The sequence below is a fragment of the Ictalurus furcatus genome, chromosome 12 (assembly GCF_023375685.1).
Source record: "Ictalurus furcatus strain D&B chromosome 12, Billie_1.0, whole genome shotgun sequence".
NCBI classification, from domain to species: Eukaryota; Metazoa; Chordata; class Actinopteri; order Siluriformes; family Ictaluridae; genus Ictalurus; species Ictalurus furcatus.
In genome coordinates this window covers 6,672,163-6,695,626 of record NC_071266.1, presented here as the reverse complement: position 1 = coordinate 6,695,626, position 23,464 = coordinate 6,672,163, and the positions used below count along the sequence as shown (strand labels likewise).

Below are 23,464 nucleotides of genomic sequence, written 5' to 3'. Positions count from 1 at the left end.
GTTTGGACTGTTTGTCTGACCTCTGCCTCTCTTTGTTTATTGATTTCTGCCTGATCCCTTGTACTTGTTATTTTATTAAACTGCCATACCTGCACTTGCTTCCATCTCAGCCTCCATTACGTGACAGATGCATTATCATTGTGCACTTGATAATTCTATAGTGTTCCCTGTTATGGTTAAACATCTTTGATTCAGTGTTGATGCTAACCCTTGTGTGGGCCTCATTTTTTGCTCCCATTGACCCGGTACAAAACTGGGGGCCTATAACTCCCTTATACAATATGAATGACAAATCTGTGTAATATTTGAAATTTACCTCTGCTAGATCACTTTTAATAATGAAAGTGTCATCTGTTTTGTGTGATACAAGCAATGAATCAACATGATTGACACATTTGTAGCATAAATCAAGTGAAACAATGTTTTCATGACTATTGACTGACTATTGAACTTGTGTTTAATTGTTACTCTAAATTTTTACCTCTCTCTGGTTATATTCAGTGTTGCAGGAATAATCCCTGAGGGGTTGCAGGAATGATCCCTGAGGGGGTGCAGGAATGATCCCAGAGGTGGTGCAGGATTGATCCCAGCGGTGATGCAGGAATGATCCCGGAGGTGGTGCAGGAATAATCGCAGTGTAAAAGTCGCACGTGTGATCTCGAGCTTGCTTGAAAGTTTCTCTGGAAGTAAACATTCCAAAGATTTTAACACAAACATTACAAAGATTTTAACACAAGCATTACAAAGCCCGGCCGCGGTGGCCTGTGACATCACAGAGCTAATAATGACGTGTGCTGTTTAGTCAGAACCCCATTAATCGTTCACTCTTGTAGATAGTATATTGTATCATGAAAATAAAAAGCGTGGCATCGAATATCTGAGCTATTTTTAAAAAATATATATTAAAATATTAATATTTATTAAAAATAATAATATTGATTAAAAAACAAAAGTATTTTGGCTACAGTCATTTTTGCCTTTTGTTAGTATAGGTAAGATGGGGACAAAGTGGACTTTTATTTCTTTATTTTGATATAATTTAAGTAAGTCATATTAGATCAGTCTCTAACACAAATTATGAGACAGGTATACCTTGACCAAAAATAACCTTATTTCTATAGATTTTACACACACTCTTATGCTAAAATATACATGCCTAGAAAGAGGTATGCCCAGACCCCGCTAAAAGAGGCTTTGCCTCCCCATTCATAAATCTCTAGTGACGTCCCTGATCCATAACACTAAAGGACAGGTACATAAAGTAATGTCATCACTTAGATAGAAAATAAAACTACCACAACTAACTTCCCGCTGAGCTGCATTTTGCAGCGCATGCACGCGACATCACTTCGGGAGGCGCGTGCACGTGGCAGATTGCAGCCGGACTCCAATACGTCATGACGCAAAGAGCGCGTGGGCACGCACGACTGTATTATTTTTTCTTAAGACCCGGAGAACAAGCGTGCAATTGAAAATCGTTTCTAATCCGGACTGGTTTCAAGATATCAGCTGGACGAAAGACGGAGGAAGACTTTATAAAAGAGGTCGGTTTTTTGTTTTGTTTTTTTTTTACACCCACGAAGATACACCTAGTCCAAACAGTAGTTTTGGTGTGTTTGCTAGTTTGGTCTGTGTTGTGTCATAAAATAAATAACCGACATGATTATTTAATTGTGCAGCATCTAATTTAATGTGGGTACGAAAGAAAAGATAAAGAAAGGTAGTGTTTCGTTGCATTGCTTTTCAAGAAGTCATGTTCTTGACCGGAAGCACGAGCAAGGATGCTGGGATCTCAAACAAACCGACGTCACAAATCACGTGTTACATTTTTACACTGTACACAATGCACTCCACTTTATAGATGCACTTTTTGCACCTAAAGTCTCTCTATCATTAAAATGTAAGCAGTTCTAGTGCATCATTAAGGTGTGCCATATTTTTTAAACATTTTTGTATTATCTTTGATTATCTATGAAACACATGCCAAATGATTTCTGCCTCTCCAAGCGCTCTATTGACCCTCAAGTCAGCACAGTCACTCCTTAAGTTTTCTTCATATTTAACCACCCCAGACATCAAATTAACCCATCTATTAATTTTATTTAACCACATTTTATTGGCAACCAGCCAATGGTGAGATTGGGATTGCACGTTTAAACCCCGCCCCCTCCGGGTTTATGTTTGATAGCTGCTAGGTAGCTGCTCCAGGGTCCTGGGTTCGATCCTGAGCCCAGGTTACTGTCTGAGCAAAGTTTTGCATGTTCTCCCTGCGTTCGTGTGGGTTTTCTCAAGGTTAAGATGTTGGACTACTGAGATGAAGGTTGTGAGTTCAAATCCCAGCACTGCCAAGCTGCCACTGCCCCCGCCTTGAACAAGGCCCTTAACCCTCAACTGCTCATGTTGTATAAAAATTAGATGCATGTATGTCGCCCTGTATCAGGGCAACTGCCATTAATGTAAATGTAAATTGTGAATGAGAGCGTGAATGTATTGTTTGCCTGGTGCCCTCTGATGGACTGGCATCTCATCCGGGGTGAATTCTCCTGCCTGCCTGGGATAGGTTCCGGATGTACCGCAAGTTTCCTTCATATTAACCACCCCGGACACCAAATGAACTTATTTCTTAATTTATTTAATCACATTCTCCCGCCTTGCTGGCAGTGTTACTGGGATAAGCTCTGGATTCACCGTGAACATGACCAGGATAAAGCTATTGAAAGTGAGTGAGAGAGCTGCTAACAAGCTAGGCTGACAGCACAATACCATTTACCCCTTACTTTTCTTTCGGGTATGCCTATTAACATTATTTATATGGCAAGATTGGTTGACCGTAGATTACGCCTTATATTACAATGCCAAATTCAGAATACCACCACTGCTTATAATACTGTCTGCTATCCACCCAAAATGCATGAGTGTATCTCACTTGCATTTATGGCATTTGGAAGACACCCTTATCCAGAGCGACTTACATTTCTCTCATTTATACAACTGAGCAGTTGAGGGATAAGGGCCTTGCTCAAGGGCCCAGCAGTGGCTGGATGGCAGTGCTGAGATTTGAACTCATGACCTGCTGATCAGGAGTCTAACATCTTAACCACTTAGCTACCACTGCCCCACATGTACATTTAATTGTACAGTTTAACTGTAAAATAAATAAGCAGTGGGATTGAAAACAGTCCAGCACACACCTCTACTAGTGTCTCCCCTTTTAATTGTGGAATGGCAGTACAAAACGTTTTCACTAGTCAACACTTCATTTGTTTCTTGAAGACAAGGTTAAAATCTTGTTTCATTTTCCAGAATAAGGGATTTTGTTGGGAATTGGGGATTTGGTATTGGTTTATGCCGCATATTACCATTAGGCAGCAGGAAATGTGTGAAAATACAGGAGGTTTTGATTATGAGAAAACTCCAAATGAACTTCATAGAGACAATACAGAGGGATTTTCACAGGGCCTGAGACAGTCATCATTAAGTCACTCTTGAGTAGGTAATGGCAGCAGGAGCTTATAAACTAATTACAGGTGTAGATTGTAATGTTAAAAAGTGTTTCTAGACACTAAACAACCATATAATGTCAAAGATACAAATGCAAATTAGAATGTGCAATATTGCCATGCAATGTATATCACTTGTTTCTTCATGTAAACGTGCAATTGTCAATATTTTTCATTTCCTACTAGTACAAATAATGTGGGGAATTATGTAAAAACAATATAAAAACAGTTTAAGCCATTGTCTCAGAACAAGTGTATTATTTAGCTTAAAAAATAAACCCAACCCATTTTGGAAGCGTGACTTCTGGTCTGGAATGTTTGTTTGTATTTGGATTCCCCTCTCGTCATTCATTTTATAGACACGCCCCTCAGTGCTCTTACACATCCTCAAAAATCATTATGAGGAGCAGTTGCATGCTTATGGAGTTTTAACTTGGCTTTCAAACAGTTGAATCTTCGAGTGCACTTAAAAGTGATGTCATGACAGTCCTTGCTAATGGTAACTCCAGTTTGAACCACCATAACTTTTGGGGCGGAGCTTTGTGTGCATGGGTGGAAATAGGGGCAGGCTCAAATCAATCACCTTTAAGGCTTCTGTGTTTTTTCAGTTTGAAATAGGCTCCACCCCATCTGAAGGTGAGCTGATAAACTCTGAACCTTTTCCCTAAAAAGCAGTTCACAAGGCACATTCGGATTGCAATTGTGATTTGCCTCACAGGGAAAGAGGAAAATAAAATGCTCCTTTAAACGTCGTCTCAAACTTATTTCAGTGCATTTTTTTGTGTTTGTCTTGAAGCAACAGTTCAAGTTCATGCACCGTTTCTGTCAAGAGACAGAATTAATACCAAAATGCAAAAACTGCAGGACGTGGTGGATGTGCCCAGTCTTAACCCGGATCCTGATGCACATCTCACGGAGTGTTTGTGCTGTAATGGCGAAGATCAGCACACAGAGAGGACTCTGTTAAAGATGTGTACAGTGAGGCTGGTGGATTTCAGGAAAATACAGGGTCTGAGTGCACAAATGATATCAGAAAGAAATCTACAGACTGGAGGTAATTATGATTAGAAAGATGATCACAATTCCATTATAACCTAGTGTGACTAATCTGACCATTTTGTTTTAGCACCCGTTTCTTCTTTTGAAGATGCTTTCTTTGTATTTCTAAGTTTCAGGTGAATCCAGCATGTCTGCTGGAGAGCAGCAACCACTGCAGGATCAATTAAAGATGAATTCATTCAGACCAGAAGTGGATTGTGGAACAATTCAAAGCAGAAAAGGAACGGCTGAGAGTCAACCAGAAGAAGGGGCTTATTATCATAAATACCAACACAGCAATTTCATTTCTTCCAGTGAGTATATAGTGGCTGTATTGTGGATTAATGCAAATGGTTAGAATGTGTGTGGGATGCACAGGAAGTTAAGCAACACTTCCTTTTCTTGTGGATCATTTTAACTGGATTTGAGAAGTAGTATGAATGTAATAGGAGTTTTTCACCAGCAGCATTTAAAGCAACAAAGATGATTGTAATATTATCCAAAAATGAAATCACTTTTTTTTTTTTTTTTTTTTTAAACTTGTCAAATATAGTTTGGTTTCTGAAGTGCAATTTGTAGTGAAGGTAGGTATATTTATTGCTAACGAGGAAGCATGCTGTAAACTTTATGTCTAACTCGTCACATTTGACTTGGAATGTGTTGAAATGTGTTTTTGTACACAAACAAGTGTAATATTGCACAGGAGAAGTTATTTAATCAAATTTTTACTATATTACACTAATTCAATTTATTTGGAACACCTGTACACCTAGGGCGCACGGTGGCTTAGTGGTTAGCACGTTCACCTCACACCTCCAGGGTCCCTGTGTTCCCCGTGCGGAGTTCGCATGTTCTCCCCGTGCTGCGGGGGTTTCCTCCGGGTACTCCGGTTTCCTCCCCCAGTCCAAAGACATGCGTGGTAGGCTGATTGGCATGTCCAAAGTGTCCGTAGTGTGTGAATGGGTGTGTGAATGTGTATGTGATTGTGATATGTGATGGACTGCGATGGACACCAGGGTGTACCCCGCCTTGTGCCCGATGCTCCCTGGGATAGGCTCCAGGTTCCCCGTGACCCTGAAAAGGATAAAGCGGTAGAAGATGGATGGATGGATGGACCTGTACACCTGCACATTCATGCACTTATCTAATCAGCCAATCATGTGGCAGCAGCGCAATGCATAAAATCCTACAGATACAGTAAACTCAGTGACTTAATCGTGGCATGGTTGTTGGTACCTGATGGGCTGGTTTGAGTATTTCATAAACTGCTGACACAGCAATCTCTAGAGTTCACTCAGAATGGTGCTGGAAAAACAAAAAAACATTGAGTGAGTGACTGTTTTGTGGGTGGAAACACCTTGTTTATAAGAGAGGTCAGAGGAAAACGGGCAGATTGTTTCGAGCTGCCAGGAATTACGCCATCCTTTACAACTGTGGTGAGAAGAAAAGCATCTCAGAACGCACAACACATCAAACCTTGAGGTGGATGGGTTACAACAGCAGAAGACCACATCCACTTCAAGGTAGAAGTTTTGTGCATGCTGAGATGCATTTCTGCTCACCACGGTTGTAAAGCGTGATTATTTGTGTTTCTATATCCTTTCCGCTTGCAGCTCCAACCAATCTAGCCATTTTCCTCTGATTTTTCTTATCAATAAGGTGTTTCCACCTACAGACCTGTCACTCACTCAGTGTGTTTTGTTTTTGCACCATTCTGTGTAAACTCTAGATAACGTTGTGTGTGAAAATCCCAGGTCAGCAGTGTCTGTAATACTCAAACCAGCCCATCTGGTACCAACACCCATACCACGATTAAAGTCACAGAGATCACACATTTTCTACAGGCAGTAAAATAAATGTTTTTTCTCAAACACAATGGGAGCTTTTCAGGCTGCTTGTCACTTTTTCTTCTCGCGTTCTGCTTTGCTGTGCTTATTTGTGCACATTTTCATGGAATTTGTCCTGGACTTACTCCTTAATCTTCAAGATCCTGTTTGTTTAGTTTCTCTGTCCTCCAACAAACTTTGGGCCTTCCAGGAATGTGTGTATTTATATTGAGATCACATGACACTTTGAACTGCAGTACATTCAGGTATTTGTTACTTCTGAGGACAACTGGTTGCAAAAGACATCCTAACTGATAATGGTTCATCAATTATGTTACACATAGTTGGACTCCATTCCACTAATTATGTGACTTCTGATGGGCGCTGGATGTGCTAATTTAGGGGTTTCAGAGCATCGGGAGACAATGCATATGCAGTCAAACCTTTTACTCTTTTTATCCAGTCTAATCGGCCAATGACCTCCATGTCAGTTCTTTTGAAGGGGATCTTGATTATGGGAAGAGATTACGGTGGTACATCTGAGATAGCCAGCAGATTCACCTACTGACATTCATATCAAGATGTACACCAGCAATGTACATCACCACACTGTAAAACCGGATAAGTTAATTTAACTAAACAAAATTTGAGGAAACTAATTACCTCAAAATTTTTAAGTAGATGGATAGAAAGATAGACAGACAGATCCATCCACCCATCTTCTATACCGCTTATCCTCTTCAGGGTCACGGGGAAACCTGGAGCCTATCCCAGGGAGCATCGGGCACAAGGCAGGGTACACCCTGGACAGGGTGCCAGTCCATCGCAGGGCACACTCACACACCCATTCATACACTACGGACACTTTGGACATGTCAATCAGCCTACCATGCATATCTTTGGACTGGGGGAGGAAACCAGAGTACCCCTGCAGCTCGGGAACCCCCGACCCTGGAGGTGTGAGGCGAACGTGCTAACCACTAAGCCGCCGTGCGTCATGGCCTGTGTTGTAACACCTCCACACTTCCAGCAGAGGGCTATCTCCCTGACTACAGCACACACACTTCCTATTCTCTAATCATTTCCTGTTTTTCCACTAATCATTCATGCATTATACCACATTGCAAGGTCTTGCTGATATCTTTATTGAGTAAGCTCTGAGCTGTTGGTTCCTGTTATTTCCTGTAAACGTCCCATTATTAAGAAATGATCACGCCAGCTTCTCTGTCTTATAGTCCTTATTTCTGACTATGCAAGTGATCATGATATAAGCCACTTACTAAATGTACTCCGCATGAGTCATAGGGTTTAAATGTCTCTGCGATATGGTAGCTCTCAAATATGCAAAGGGTAAATGAGGAAAAGATAAATTATTTATAAATGAAGACATCTTCAAAGCTGTTATCAGCAGTGTTGCCAGACCTGTGTGACTATATGTGAATTCATGGCAATAAAGTTCACCTAAATAAAACTGGCACCAAGTAATATGATCTGCCAACAGAAGTGAATTGACAAACTATATAACTAATGCTAACAAAATGCTAGTTACGTATATAACTATGAGTCTGCGAACACCAGATAACCACCAGCTAAACACCAGAAAACCATATTTAACTGCAACACTGCATAAATGTTCGGATTTAAAAGCAACCAGTGTATACTAAGTTTACTTGGGAGTAAACCAAAGAACCCAGAGGAAACCTATGCAGACACAGGGAGAACACATAGACAGTAACACAAGCTGCTCACAATCAAACCAGCTGTTAGGCCACAATACCTCAACCTTTTGCATTTGCACTCAAGGTGGCTATAGACAAACATTAAAAACATAAATCAAGTCAACATGAACAGATTCTCTAAGGAATGTGTATTTCGAAGCTTGTTGAAAACCTGGTTGAAATTTTGTCTTCTTTATGTGTCTCAAGAGTCTGTGTTCACGTCAGGCCGTTCACCCAACTGCATCAAGTGTAGAATGTAAAATTTGGTGGTATAGATAGATAATTTATTGGTCCTCAAAAAGGAAATTTGTTTCCACCGTGGGTGCGTAGAAAAACAAAAACATAACAACATCATACATATAAACAATCACAGGCATAGAGGGGAGAAGGGGACAAAAGGAAAAACATCAGGATCATACAACAAATGCATCTGGCATCACAATGGCTGAGTACCTATGTGTTTAACACTCGTATAGCCATAGGAACAAAACTCCTACCATAGCTGGCCTTTCTGCACATGGGTAGTCTATACCTGCGCCCAGAAGGAAGGGGGTTGAAATATTGAAAAAGTGGGTGGTTTGAGTCATTCAAAATTCTATGTGCCTTCCGGAGCGTATATGAACTGACACAGTCTGATAAATTGGGGGTGGGAATACCAATAATATTTCTCGCCAAATTAGTTATTTTCAAGAGTTTGTTCTTATTGGTTACTATTAGCATATGGAAAAAACAAATGGCATCATACATAAGAACCGATAAAGAACTGATGAATCCATTTCTTTAAGCCAAATACACTTAAATATAACAAATTTAACTCAAACTTGTTATATTTAAGTGTATTTGGCTTAATTTCTTTATCAACTTTAAAAAATTTGAGGAAATTAGTTTCCTCAATTTTTTTTGAGTTAAATGAACTTATCCAGTTTTACAGTGCATGAATGCATGGATTATAGTAACAGGCCATTAACTGGTAAAGAGGTAACCCCTGATACCCAGCCAGGGAGTTCTGAGTTGCATTGCATTGGAAGTATTTCTGTTTTTAGGACCAACATTTGGGACAGTTTCCAATGTTTGACTCACTGTAGAGCTTGTTATTAATAATTGATAACGGCAGAAAGATTAATGTGACCCCAGCTTTGACATTTCAACCATCTATCATTGTGGCCTAGTCAGAAGTGTCCTTTAACATATTGTAGCATGACTGTTCCATTCTACCAGGGGCACAAAAGCTAGGGAACAATTAGAAATATTTGTGTTTGCTTCCAACCATTAAAACAAACCTGTGTCTAATGCACAGTGGTTCACTCTGTGAGGGAGACACTAGGCAATATCAATCATGTTTTAATTTAAAATAAGAGATGCCTGGTTTCAATTCAAAATCTGGAGTAGCATTTTCCTACTTGTGCCTATGACTAGACACCTAGACACCAATAACCGCCAGAGACTCTCATCCAAAGTCATAGGTAGTGTTATGGAAATGCACTCAGCCAGGGTATGGATAGTCCTGGGTTCAGATTTGTAGGTCTGTTGTACTGTGCTGTATTTGGTGCAAAAGATGTATATATTGACAACAAAGGTCGCTCATGTAATGGAAAATCTCTTCGAGCAAAAGTAAAAAAAAACTTCCAAAGTCAAAGGGTTAAGGATGCCAAAAATGAGACTTTATTGAAAATACAACAAAGCCAAGACCTCTGCAGATGGTCTGATCAATCCAGTCATGGTACCTGCTTTTATACATGCCCAAAACACTTCTCTTTTAGGTGAGGTTTTACCACACTTCTCTTCTAGTCACACCCTGTCCCTTTGCCACTATTATTTCAACATCCTCTCATCCTATCTATAATTGTGGCATGAGCTCAGTCAGCTTATTTGGGGGGGGGGGGGGGAAACGTTGATTCTTAACACGTTTAAATGCTGATTGACCAAGTCGCTTAAATGCTAATTTAATATCTTTAACATTGTCAGCATTAACATTTTAATTCATGATTGAAACTCACTCCAAGTAATTCTTAGGCCAAGTCATCCTTAGGTCTTTGACGGAGTACAAACATTTCTTGTTGATTAATACACTTCTGTGAATATGACTTCTTAATCATCAATTTTTATACACTGGCTGCATACGAGTTGGTTAGCACATTAATTGATTAAAAGATTCCATATATTATTACAACATAATCATATGCTTAATATGTTTAAATGTTGATTTAACATTAAGTCATTCTCTTAATGATTGACATACATTTCAAAGTTATTATTAGGCTTTTGATGGAGTAAAAAATTTCTCATCACTTTGATTATTTTAACTTTTGATTAGACCTGATTGATTACACAATAATCATATTTCAATCATAGTCTGAACAAATAAATTCTTCTATACTCACAGCTGCCAATTTAGCATTGTTTGTGAATGTGTGGTCATCATGAAATCTTTTAAGTGCATGAATGTAATTTATACATCGCTGCTAAAAGGTTTGAAAGAGAAATGATGGCCAGACTGGCAGCAATTGCAAATTGCTGGTCCATTTGCTAATTTGGGCTCGGGTCCTGAGAGTATTTAGAGGTTTAAATGTTTTTCTCTTTCATCAAATTGCAGGTGCGTCCATTAAGTCCTCTTGTGATCAAGGGGATGAATCTACCTATCCAGAAAAACGTATTAAAGGAGAGAGCCACCGAAGAGTTAAGCTTGCAAGGAGTTCCTTTGCGTTATATCATACAGGCCAAAGGGTATATCAGTGCAGACAGTGCAATAAAAATTTCAGCGATTCATCAGACTTTTCAAGACATCAGAAAACGCATACAAGAGAGAAGCCTCATCGTTGCTCACAGCGTGCAAAAGAGTTTTCAGAAGGCTCATATCTGCGGCGGCAACAGAAAGTGCACACTAGATTTAAACCTCCTAGTTACTCTGAGTGCGGCGAGACTTTCACTCAGCCATCAAGCCTTACAGTGCATGAGCGAGTGCATGCAGGAGAAAAGCCCTACATGTGCACACAGTGTGGAAAACAGTTCTCAAGCTCGTTAGGTGTTCGGAGACACAAGAAAGTACACAGTCAAGTGAAGCCTCATCAGTGCTCCGAGTGCGGTAAACAGTTCCTATGTTCCAGCACCTTAAGGATTCACAAGAGAACACACACCCAAGAGAAGCGCTATCAGTGTTTCGAGTGCGGTAAACAGTTCGTACATTCGTCAGCCTTAAACTACCACAAGAGAATACATACACAAGAGAAGCGTTTTCAGTGCTCAGAGTGTGGTAAACAGTTCATACAATCTTCGTCTCTTAAACATCATAAAAGAATACATACTGGGGAAAAGCCGTACAAGTGTTCTCAATGTGAGAAGGCATTTCCTCATTCTTCTGCTCTTAAAGTACACCAAAGGCTACACACTGGACAAAAGCCTTACCACTGTGACCTGTGTGGAAAACAGTTTTCACAATCAACACATCTGCGAACCCACCAGAGAGTGCACACCGGAGTAAAGCCTTACGTCTGCTCTCACTGCGGCAAGTCTTTCAGTCAGTCGTCACATCTTGCAGTGCACAAACTATTGCACACCGGACAGAAGCCTTACTGCTGCCCCACCTGTGGCAAAGGATTCGCAACACCAGCCTACCTTAAGCTGCACCAGAGAATTCATACCGGCGAAAAGCCATACCAGTGTTCTGTGTGTGGATGGTCTTTCACTCAGTCTCACAGCCTCAAAGAGCATCTTGGAAAACACTGGCGAGAAGCGCTACCAGGGGTTTAAAGTCCAGTAGAGCATTCAGAGATTTTGGCAACCTTAAATACCAAATTTGGCATGAACATTACCTTCACTTTTCCCTTCAAGTTTGAGATGAACTGTGCTGGAAATGAAGGTCTCACCAGACCTTCTCACCACATACATCATGTTTAAGTCTGGTACACTAAGCTTAAGTCTTATTGGCACTCCAAGAGAATGGGCAAAAATGAATGTATAATTAACCCTGATCCTACCCACTGGGGTACCCGCTGACCCCTGAGGTATACTTTTTGTCATATCTCGCAGGTGCTTTGTTGGATCATTCCAATTTTTCATGACTTTGTCAATCAATTTGTTCCTAATGATTTCATATCATTGCTTTCAGTTTCTGTTTTAATTAGTGCTTTTTAATAATAAAAGCACTCATTTCCGCCTATGCAGTTTTAATAAATGGAACTATTTATTCAGTTCATGTTTCCCATAGTTCATAATTTAAAGTATCACAAACTATCAGAGGGGGAGGGTGCACTCTGTCAGTCATTCTGAAGGAGATGGACACAGATTCAGCAGACACAGATGCCTTCATCATCTGGATGGGAACTTCCCAGATTGGAAGTTTTCAGAATGTTGCAGACGTAGCTGGATCTACCTGAGACAATTGGGGAATGCCCTGTTCATGCCACACATGAAGAGGAGAATTGATACTGCCATGCTCCAAGCCCCAATCCGAGCAGCAGTGGCCATCAATGGGAGTGAGGGAAAACACCTGCTGCTGTGGACGTCCAAAGATCGTCTGGAAAATCTACTCGTAAAAAGTGTAGGCTTTGCTCGCGAAACACAGACAGGAAGGTAGCAAATGTTTGCTCCTTTTGTCACATGCCAGTATGCCCTGAGCAGAGCATGAGCCAAATCGTGTGCTATACCTGTACGTAGTGTGTGGTGTTCATAGTTCAATGTAAACACCATTTATTTTACATTATGTATAAATTGAAAAATCTTAATTTAAATTACATGTATTCAACATTTATTTTGACAGGGGGTCATACTGAGACCAAGGTCTATCTACGTTTGTATTGAAAGACCAATAAAAAAAAAAATTTAAAAAAAAGTGAAGTTTGAATGACTATGGGTTTACTTCAATTATTTTATATTGGGGTCAAAATGACCCCGGTTGGTTTCACCATATAAATATAACACAAATATTGTTTACTTGAAAATATGGAAAACTAAATGATACCAGAATGAAAGGATGGTAAATAAGATTTTACGTACTAAAGTGGATTGTACTTGGTATTAAAGCTGCAATTTGTATTAAAGAAAAGTATCTATTTTTGTTTTGCACAATATGCAAACTGTAACGTTCCTAAAATAATAATAATTTGCCTTTTTTTCCCCCCAGATAACATTTTTATAGATAACATAATTACATAACTAATAATGTTTTTAAGAGGAAATAAGTTAACATTTTGCTATGACGGTTGTTTATTACAGTAGTTTATTCTTGGGGTCCCCAGGGACCCCAGTCGGTAGTCGTTGTATGTTAAATACATTGGTAGGATGAGGGTTAATGAGCCAAAATTTCAAACAATAGGAGAAACTGTTACACTGTACCACAAATAATTAGTATCATAATATTTTTCAGTAATAGTATTTTCTCTTAAAACCTGTGTGGCGCATTCAAAAATACAGTACTCTGCAAAACCCACCATATTTTTTTTCTATAAATTTAGTCTTGCATGTCTATTTGATGCATACTGTATTAGTGTGTCATATCAGAAAAAATCCATTATAATTTCCACAAAAAAGGTCAGTGTTACAGAGGAATCTAGTATTTTATTAAATAAGGAACCATATTAAGTAATATGTTTATGTTAAAACATCACTGAGCCTTTTCAGGAATTTTACCTCCAAAGCCAGAAGAACTGTAGCAAGATATCCAAGAAGCCTGGAACAACCAACCAGTTGATTTCTTTATAAAACCACACCACAGTTTAAACTGTGGTCTTTCATGAAATCTGGAATGAAGATTTTCTCTGCAGGACGTTTTGGAGGTTTGGTTGGGTTTCTCTTGTTCTTCATGTCTCTGGTCTGGATCATAGGTCGTATTTAGATGTGGCGACTTAAATCCAAAAATTACATCAATATAACGAAGGGAAAGTTACACATATTCAAAGCTTGGTTAATACACTTGCTTAAATCAGTTTTCTGTAGTTGTCATATTTTCTACAAGGTTTCGCAATTTGTCTTCAATAGAGGCATCAGAGACGTCCGAAATCGTGTACTGTGACAGTATGTACTGTATTCGATGCAGTACCTACTGCTCGACCGTTGAAACGGTACATACTAAGCAGTATGTGTATGTAATATGACTACAATCCCGGACATACAACATCCACCATGTTGGCATTGTCATGTGACCTTCAACTTCATCATAAACACGCCAATGTCAGGTTAGTATCATGAAGTCACAAATGTGAATTTATGAACCTCAGATGATTGCAGAAATGTCTTCAAGATTTAAATCATTAATTAATACCACTTTTATTGTAGAAATTATTTTAAAACAGGAGTAATTTCTTTGAAAGGGCAATTCATGGAGAGGGGTAATTTCCTGTCACTCTCCATTTATTTTCCTTAGTATTTAGTGGAAGCCATTTTACTTTCAAAAATGAGTGCTGTTTAATTAACAAATGTCTAGAGCTGCAACAACTAATCGATAAAATCGATAAAAATCGATTATGAAAATCGTTGTCAACGAATCTCATTATCGATTAGTTGGTCTGCGCGGCACGGGGCATGTTTACTCACCGTTACTTCTGTTCAGAAAACAAGCTTCGGAGAGTAAATACTACAGTTGTGTCCCAAATTAAGTACTATACACTTACACTATGCAGTTTACTTGTATACTTATATTACTTATATGCACTACCATCTAGATTTTAGAAAGGTAATATCATCTAAAATAGAACACTAGCGTGTTTTTTTTTTACTAACCGGAAGTATAAGTCACGACAGCATTAGCAAACACCCAGAGTCATCGATAATGACTTTCTTCAGTTTACTTTCTGTCAACGTTACCTTTTATTCCCAACATGACCTCAGTCACCATCAGACGGAGGCGAAATCATCACATGACTGAGGAAGAAAGTGTGTGACCTCCAAGTCCTCTAAGGCAGGGGGGCATTTTAAACACCGTGGAAATCAAACTGATGCACGAGGACAAAGCTATGTTTATATCCAAAATGCTCCACTGTGTGTAAGGGGCAGGGAAACTGCTGCAAGCTGCTTAAAAGGTTTAGTTTAATTTAAGTTTATTGTCATTATATGCTGCATTTGCACGCTTGCAGTGTAACTTCTGTCGTTTATATAACGGAAGTGATGTGTTAGTAACGAGGCCGCGTTGCTGATCACGCGCTGTGTAGACGCGCTGATACACAGTGGGAGTGCGAGTAAGATCTGTGATGTCTAATTAAAACACTGATCAAAAGTAAACACAAGTAAAATATGACTAAAGGCAGTGAGTAACAGAAACCATGAGGTGCAGTGAAAGTGAGTTTTTATTATTCATTTAGGACTGTAGTATTAATTAATTAAATAGTATTTATGCATTATTTTTATGGATGCATAAAAAGCACCCAGTTAAACTACAGTCCTACATTAATAATATATATTCTGGTGTGTGTGTGTGTATTGGGTTCTTTTCTGTTTTGGACAAACAGTTGTGTAAAGTTTTAGTCTGAAGTTTATATTTGTAACACTCAGTTTGTGGATTTTATTTTAAAGAAACAAAAAAATGGCACTGAGAGCTTGCCCCGCCCCATCCGATTAATCGATTAGCCAATAAAAATAATCGGCCAACTAATCGATTATGAAAATAATCGTTAGTTGCAGCCCTACAAATGTCTTTCCATTTATTCATTAGCGTCATATTCAGAGATGGTGACCCAAGTCTAAACGTTACACTGATAATTATGAGAGTAAATTTGCACATGCTAAAATTTCAGCTATGCATGTAGGCCCATGTAAGTCAATGTTTTGGGCTCCCAGTTAAGATTATTAAATTACCCGTGTGTAGTTCACACCTCTGAAGTTGCCAGAATGTTTTGGAAGAGAAGCACCTGAGACAGGGTTTTCAGTAGCATCTAGAAAACACCTGTCTTTAAACCCAAACTAACATCAGGAATAGAAAATGAGAACTGAAGATGGAAATAGCTTTTATCCCCCCTTTACTGTCAAATGGTATATGATGTAACATGAAAGCAATTAAAAAATGAAAAATAAAAACGACTATGGCTTCCACTATCCTTATTTGTCAGCGTATAAAATAGCACTTGATCCAGCACATCTTATTATAAAAATAGATTAATAAGCCAAATTCACTCCTTGAGATAAGCAGTGTCTCCGTTTAAGATGCTGTCTCCTACAATGTCTTCTGCGTGAAAAAGAAATCCTGGATAGAATTCATTTATTAATAATTTCAACTGGGGGGTCATTACGTGAAATTGCTTTAAATGTATCTAGAAAGGTTACAATGACAGAAACAGAAACTTTGAGCCACGTGCATTTTACTAGTTTAATTATTTATTTTTTTTTAAAAACCCCATACCATCCACCCCCCCACTTTGGAGGACTTAAACTTTGTTTAAATTTAATGCAATATTGATTAAATAACAAAGCAAAACAAACAAAGTAACATATACATATTTACAATAATACCCATACAAGACACAGGATACAGTTGGGTATTTTACAGGTTAGAAAGTGAACTAGAATAAAATAGATACTATTAGGTAAGAAATTACATATATACAAAAGTCCAACTTGAGCCAAATATCTGAAAACGGAGATTTGCTGTCAGTCGCATATCTCCAATGATCAGATCCTGGCTGTGATCATTTGTATGATCATCAATCTGATCCTCTTTCTGATCTGTTCTTTCGGGCTGTTCATCTGTCAGGGAGAAAAAGCTCACTTTACGGTGTGTTCAGAGTAAAGGTTTTGTTGTGTATTGATATTCATTTGTGTTTTATATTTGGGTTACATAGAAGCTCCTTTTTGGGATGTCAGTTAGACTGTAACTATTAAGGGTGTAATGACTGGACGATTTGGATCAATGCATTCATATAAAGGGCAATAATTGAAATGAATTGGGAAAACAGTCATAAATATTTTTTTATCTGGGGAAAAATACAAACACGTGAGAAAAATGTGAGAAAATAGAACATGCAAAGTGTCTGAAAACCTTTTCTGTAATGGCGAAGTATACCATTCAAATTATACGCCTATTTAACAAATTATAGGCCGTGTTTACCTCATCCATCATGTCCACATCCATCTTCTCTACAACCATATCCACATCCATCTCCTCTTCATCCACATCCACATCCATCTTTTCTTCCCCCAGGCTTAGTTTCTGGAAGAATTCACTCATCTCACTAACGGCATCATGTGGCATCTGAGTAAACAATCACATAGTGTGGGTATTCTAAACAATCGAAACAATCATAATAATTTATTATAAAATAGGATATTATATTATAATTTTTTATATATAATAATTTAAAAAAATTATAATATAATATTCATATTATAATAATTCATAATATTTTAAAATCTAATTAAAAAGCTAATTAACTGACTACACAAATATTCATTATACTTAAGTTTAACTAGTATAAATTGAGAAAAGAAAGAGTCCACTTAGTCATTGCTGTGTTTTATTTCATCATGGTCATTGATCCATCAAAGGCTGTTCAGGCTCAGCAGCACTGCTTCAGTGTTCTGTGAATTTCCTCACAGGAGGAATAAAGGTCTGAGAATAACAGAGTGGTGCGGAGGGAAGGGAAGGCAATAAAAGGAAGCCCACTTCAGTCAACCACGTCTACTGCAAGAGACTGACTTCATTTGTCATTGCATTTCAGATATTTATGATCAGAGATCAAACTCAGTACAGATTTGTGGATGTTTCGTGGAGGGCGGGGAGGGGGGGCGGGGGGGAGGAGGGGCGGGGAGGAGGGAGGGAGGGAGGGAGGGAGGAGAGATTAAAGAAGAGGGAGGAGAGGAAAAAATAGAGGAAGGATACTCAATGAGAGTGGGAGAAAGAAAACAAGAGATACAGATGGTTAAAACAAAACAGGAACTTCATTTTGTAACAAGGCATTTACTTATCACAATTTAGAAAATGACAATTTAAAAAAATGCAGATAGTTGACCTCCACATGCATCTCCTCTACATGCCTCTCCTCCACATCCAGACTTAATTGTTGCAGATGCTCGATGAGCTGAAAAAAAATTTAGGCATATATTACAAGGAATAAATACCTATATACATACATACATACATACATACATACATACATACAGTACATATATAAATATCTAAACTAGCAAGATGAAACTTGCTATTGTCATGTAATATCAGAGAAGGAACTCTGGACTACAGTTCCCAGCAGCCACTGCACCACACAATTATGTCACATGACCACCTGCACCTGAACATCACTTACTGGTATTTATAGCCACAGTTTGCACTACACTGGTTGTCTTATGTTTATCTTTCTTTGCCATTGTCTCTGTTGCTGTGTTTATGGTCTTAGTTTCATGGTTAGTCTTTGCCTTAGATTTCTGCCACAAGTTCTATAGGTACCGTTTTATGTTTCGTTTGTATCTATATTAAATATAGTCTGCACCCGCATCTGCCTCGCCGCCAACCGTGACAGCTATGTAAAGTGGCTGTGGCTAAAGACTAAGCCTAATGTCCTTGTTATTATAGTCTTATCTTATTATAATGTCCTAATAATAATAATAAGAAGAAGAAGAGAAGAAGAAGAATTCCATCTACATATGTCCAAATAATACACTAATGAAACACATTGTTACCATACAGTAAATATCTTTGATAACAATAAAAGGCAATGCAAAAAGCTATAGGTTTGTGCAACAGTTTTATAACGTATCTTGACGCAAGAGTAGAATTACTGATCTGGGATCTGGCTTCTAAAAAACAGTAGCTATACAACAGCTTTTAAAAAAAGGCATATAAATAAATAAGTCCACTTTCTGTACCGCTTATCCTACACAGGGTCATGAGGGAGCCTGGAGCCTACCCCAGGGAGCTTGGGGCATGAGACGGGTGGGCCATCCCATCGCAGGGCACAATCACACACACTACGGACAATTTGGAAATGCCAATCAGCCTACAACGAATGTCTTTGGAAACCCCCCAAGCACGTGGAGAACATGCAAACTCCATGCACACAAGGCAGAGGGGGGATTCGAACCCCTCAACCTTGGAGGTGCCGACATAATAAGAGATTACATACATATACATAAACCGACATATAGATATAAATTAAGCCAATACTAAACTAATGCTTTCATTATTAAATGAATTAATACATGCAGTCCACTTAGCACTTCAGGCAATAATGAAGCGTACACATTACCATCCAACCAATAATATATGAGTAGCTATTAATACTGGTAAAAATGAAAGTATTAACTCATTCTGTTAATGAATGCCATGACTTGCCGTGTTAGTAGAAATGATTTACATTATGGTGGGTGTATTTGGAAACAACATAGAGCAGGTTAACACAAATTACAGGCCATAATAAAGTCATCACTTTGATATCAATCTCTCTAGTCATGACATTTAATGAATAGATGATTTATCATTGCTCTTAACTCAACTGATGACTTACATCAGTGCTGAAATAATCGCTAATTAATTGAGGCCACCATACATTTATCACAAACTGTATATTCTGTACATTTATTAGAAGCAGTTATTTAAACCTATTCATAATTACCTCAAGGGTATCTGGTCCGCTGTACGCCATTTCTGCTTTGAAGAATGTAATTTGTATGAACAAACCAGCTAGTAGGATACAAAATGGCAAGAATAAATAAAATTACAGAACATCACATCTGAGCATTTATGTTTCTTAATAACCATTGTACAAAAGTCCAATCTGCAATGTACTTTACTGTTTTATCTTTTTCTTTTCTTTTTTTTTTTTAAATCATGAATAGGACCTACCTGTAGCTTGATTTCCACCTCACTAATGAGTCAACATTAGACTTCAGACAAACGAGTATCTTTCTCCACCCTTCCTTTTCATCTGTGCGTAAGCGTGTTGTGATGTCACACTTGAGAAATAGAAACTGTTGAGGAACATGAACTCCTATATTTCACTTGTATGTACCTACAATGCTGTGAAAAGTTATTTGCCCCCATCCTTAAAATCACACGTACAATTTTGTTATTTTTTAAAATTTATATATTATTATTGTATTGCTTGTCCTGTTAATAAAATATAATCTCCTGGCTTTGGTTGTTCTGCAGATTCTCTGACAAGCTTCATCAAATACAACAGCAGCAACAGAAACAACAACATTATTGTTATTTTTGTAATTATTATATTATGATAAACAGTTATATTATGTTGTTGGATGCGATGTTTCACTGGTAGCAGTTGACATTTTACTAAACATTTTGTAGTTAAATGTTACTACATACCATCACAAACTTTAAATTTGTTTGTGCTTGCAGAATAGGAACCTAGCTGGGAAACAGAAACCTAATTGGGAAACAGAAACCTAATTGGGAAACAAAAACCTAACTGGGAAACAGAAAGTTAAGAATGCACATACTGTATGTTTGTCTGAGAGTATATAAGCTAAATAAAGCTTCTGATCACTGTCACCACATTTCCCAGTCCAAGAAAACACACACATACATACACTTACTTGTACTGCTGCACTTGTGGCTGCTGTAAATGATCCCAGTGCAATAACAAATTGCCTAGTGAGGTTATTTAAACACTTTTCATATTTACATCATTTATTTATTCATTCAGCATCTTATTTAAGAGAACACTTAAATATCACTGTCTCTCGCTGATGCTCTATGAGCATGGGGTTCATAATTACAGACTCATCTGTAGTCCTAATGCTAAAAGTTAAAGACAACAAGATGTTCCAGCAGGGTCCAGTACCCCTTTTTTAAATTTTCTGTATCGTATTCCCTTTTATCCATATTCATCAGGTTTTTCATGACTTAATATGTGTGTATTAGAGCAAGGAATAAGCTACCAGATGCTCCAGGACTACAGTATTTGTTTGCTCTATTAATTATATTAGTGTGTATGTCATATCACAGCAAACCAGTGACTGCATTTCCCATACTACACGGTGGTCTACAAACATGGCTGCCATGGACTGCAATTCCCAGAACACTCTCACACACACAGAACACTCATTTTACATTTACATTTATTCATTTAGCAGACGCTTTTATCCAAAGCGACTTACAAATGAGAAAATACAAGCAAAGTGAAATATCAAGCAGAGAACAATACAAGTAGTGCTACCATACAAGATCCGTTAATTGAGTTCCAGAAGAAGCAAAGTGCGCAGCGTAGAGGTGTAAGTGCCAGAGTAAATTTTTTTTTTTTTTTTTTAATGGGTTGGTTAGGTGTTCACGGAAGAGGTGGGTCTTTAGCTGTTTTTTGAAGATGGTGAGAGATTCTGCAGTCCGGATTGAGGTTGGAAGTTCATTCCACCACTGAGGATCAATTAGTTTGAATGTTCTTGAAAGGGAGCTTGAGCCACACTGAGTAGGTACTACTAAGCGTCGGTCGTTGATTGATCGCAGACTGCATGAGGGAACGTAAGCCTTCAGGAGAGAGTTGAGGTAGGAGGGTGCTGTTCCAGACAAGGTCTTGTAGGTGAGCATCAAGGCCTTGAATTTGATGCGGGCGGCTACAGGAAGCCAGTGGAGGGAGATGAAGAGGGGTGTGACATGGGTTCTCTTGGGCTGGTTGAAGACGAGGCGTGCTGCTGCATTCTGAGTCATTTGGAGGGGTTTGATGGAGCTGGCTGGGAGGCCCGAGAGTAGTGAGTTGCAGTAGTCCAGTTTTGAGATAACAAGAGCCTGGACTAGTATCTGTGTAGCCTGTTCGGTGAGGTAGGGTCAGATTTTCTTGATGTTGTACAGGATGAACCTACAGGACCATGCAATTTTTTTGATGTGGTCTGTAAATGTCAAGCTGTCATCGAGAATCACCGCAAGGTTCCTGGCCGTCCTGGTTGGCTCGAGTGTGGTTGAGCCGAGCTGTACAGTGAGGTTGTGGTTGATTGAGGTTGTGGTTGTGGTTGATTAGCAACACTCACACTCATGCTAATCACACATACCTGCAGCCAATCTCACACACACAGTATATAAGAGACTGTTCAAACACTAGGACTTTGTGAAGTATTACGTTCAGCTGCCTAGTCTCTGTCGTATGTCCAAGCCTCATTTCATGGTTGCTTATCTAATCTTTGACCTTTGTTTACTCTTTTGACCTCGATCCTCTGCCCTGCCTAGTTTTGCCTGTTTGCCTGACCTCTGCATGTCTTGTACTATTGATTTCTGCCTAATCCTTGGACTTTGTTTGATTAAACTGCCATACTTGCACTTGCTACCGTCTCAGCCTCCATTTCGTGACAGAATACTTCGCCTACAACATGGAAGCAGCAGGAGAGCATCACACTGGGATCTCTATACCAGCATTTGATTCTGTGCGTTTTCCCCAGTGGTACCCCCTGGGAGTACCAGCTTCTGTTGATGGCTTTGAGGTATGTCCCGAAGGTTATATACTCCAATGCCAGTTTTATTTTTCAAGCCTGGAGGACCCCAAGCCCAGAGAGGAGCATTGGCTGGGATTCATGTCTCGACTAACTGGCCCAGCTCGCAGTCGGGCCAGTGGAAAAAATGTTAGGAAGGCCCAATCTAATGGATGAACCCTCTCAGACTTTCACCTCATATTATGAGAGGGAGATGGTTGACAGGAGGGTCTCTACAGCTTAGCTTCAGCCCCCGGTCGACAGGGCAGTGGTGGGATGACACAAACCTGCAAGACTGAGGGCTGCTGTAAAGAAGCCCAGCTACAATGTCCCACATACCGGAAACTTGTGATCCATGAATCATATTTCTGCTCTCAGGGATGTTTGAAGAGCAGCTGGCGTACTCACAAACAGCTCCACAAGAGAGCACCTGCGGACCTCCAGCTGGAGGTCAACGTGGCGACCTCATCTCTAGAGCTCCAACCTGAGACCCACAAGGTGGTCTCCACTGCAGAGCCCCTGCCGGAGGTCAATGTGGCGACCTCCTCTCCAGAGCTCCAACCTGAGACCCACGAGGTAGTCTTAGCTCCAGATCACCAGTTGGAGGTCCATGTGGCGACCTCCTCCCCAGAGCCCCAGCACGAGACCCATGAGGTTGTCTCATCTCCAGAGCTCGAACCTGAGACCCACAAGGTGGTCTCACCTGCCGAGCTCCAGCCGGAGGTCAATGTGGTGACCTCCTCCCCAGAACTCCAGTATGAGACCCATGAGATGGTCTCCTATACAGAGCTCCAGCCAGAGGTCAACATGGCGACCTCTGCTCCCGAGCTACAGCCTGAGATCCACGAGGTGGTTTCCACTGCAGAGACCCAGTCGGAGGTCAACATGGCGACCTCCTCAACAGAGCTCCAGCATGAGATCCATGAAGTGGTCTCATATACAGAGCTCCAGCCAGAGGTCAACGAGGCGACCTCACCTCCATGGCTCCAACCTGAGACACACGAGGTGGTCTCACCCGCAGAGTTCCAGCCAGAGGTCAATGTGGTGACCT

General features: G+C 39.5%; 2 protein-coding genes across 6 annotated transcripts in view; one reads left to right on the top strand and one right to left on the bottom strand.

The window, feature by feature from the left end:
- Positions 1 to 1,135: 1,135 nt before the first annotated feature.
- LOC128615317 (zinc finger protein OZF-like) lies at positions 1,136 to 13,289 on the top strand. 2 transcript variants are annotated; one of them, XM_053637291.1, is made up of 4 exons: positions 1,136 to 1,544; positions 4,303 to 4,554; positions 4,670 to 4,852; positions 10,676 to 13,289. In XM_053637291.1, exons 2-4 carry the CDS (start codon positions 4,350 to 4,352, stop codon positions 11,827 to 11,829), a joined length of 1,542 nt encoding a protein of 513 aa, XP_053493266.1. In that variant the 5' UTR covers positions 1,136 to 1,544; positions 4,303 to 4,349; the 3' UTR covers positions 11,830 to 13,289. The 2 variants fall into 2 exon arrangements, with proteins under 2 accessions (XP_053493266.1, XP_053493265.1); XM_053637290.1 differs by having other exon boundaries at positions 4,297 to 4,554.
- A 3,072-nt stretch (positions 13,290 to 16,361) lies between these two features.
- ppp1r12c (protein phosphatase 1, regulatory subunit 12C) overlaps positions 16,362 to 23,464 on the bottom strand; it is a 45,578-nt gene continuing 38,475 nt past the window's right edge. For 3 of the 4 annotated variants that reach the window (XM_053637393.1, XM_053637396.1, XM_053637397.1), the window contains 5 exons: positions 19,844 to 19,968; positions 19,614 to 19,681; positions 18,015 to 18,083; positions 17,114 to 17,700; positions 16,362 to 16,752 (listed from right to left, as the gene is read on the bottom strand). The gene's annotated coding sequence lies outside the window, so the exon portion shown is untranslated. The remainder of the gene's footprint in view (positions 16,753 to 17,113; positions 17,701 to 18,014; positions 18,084 to 19,613; positions 19,682 to 19,843; positions 19,969 to 23,464) is intronic. The other variant, XM_053637395.1, reaches the window with a different exon arrangement.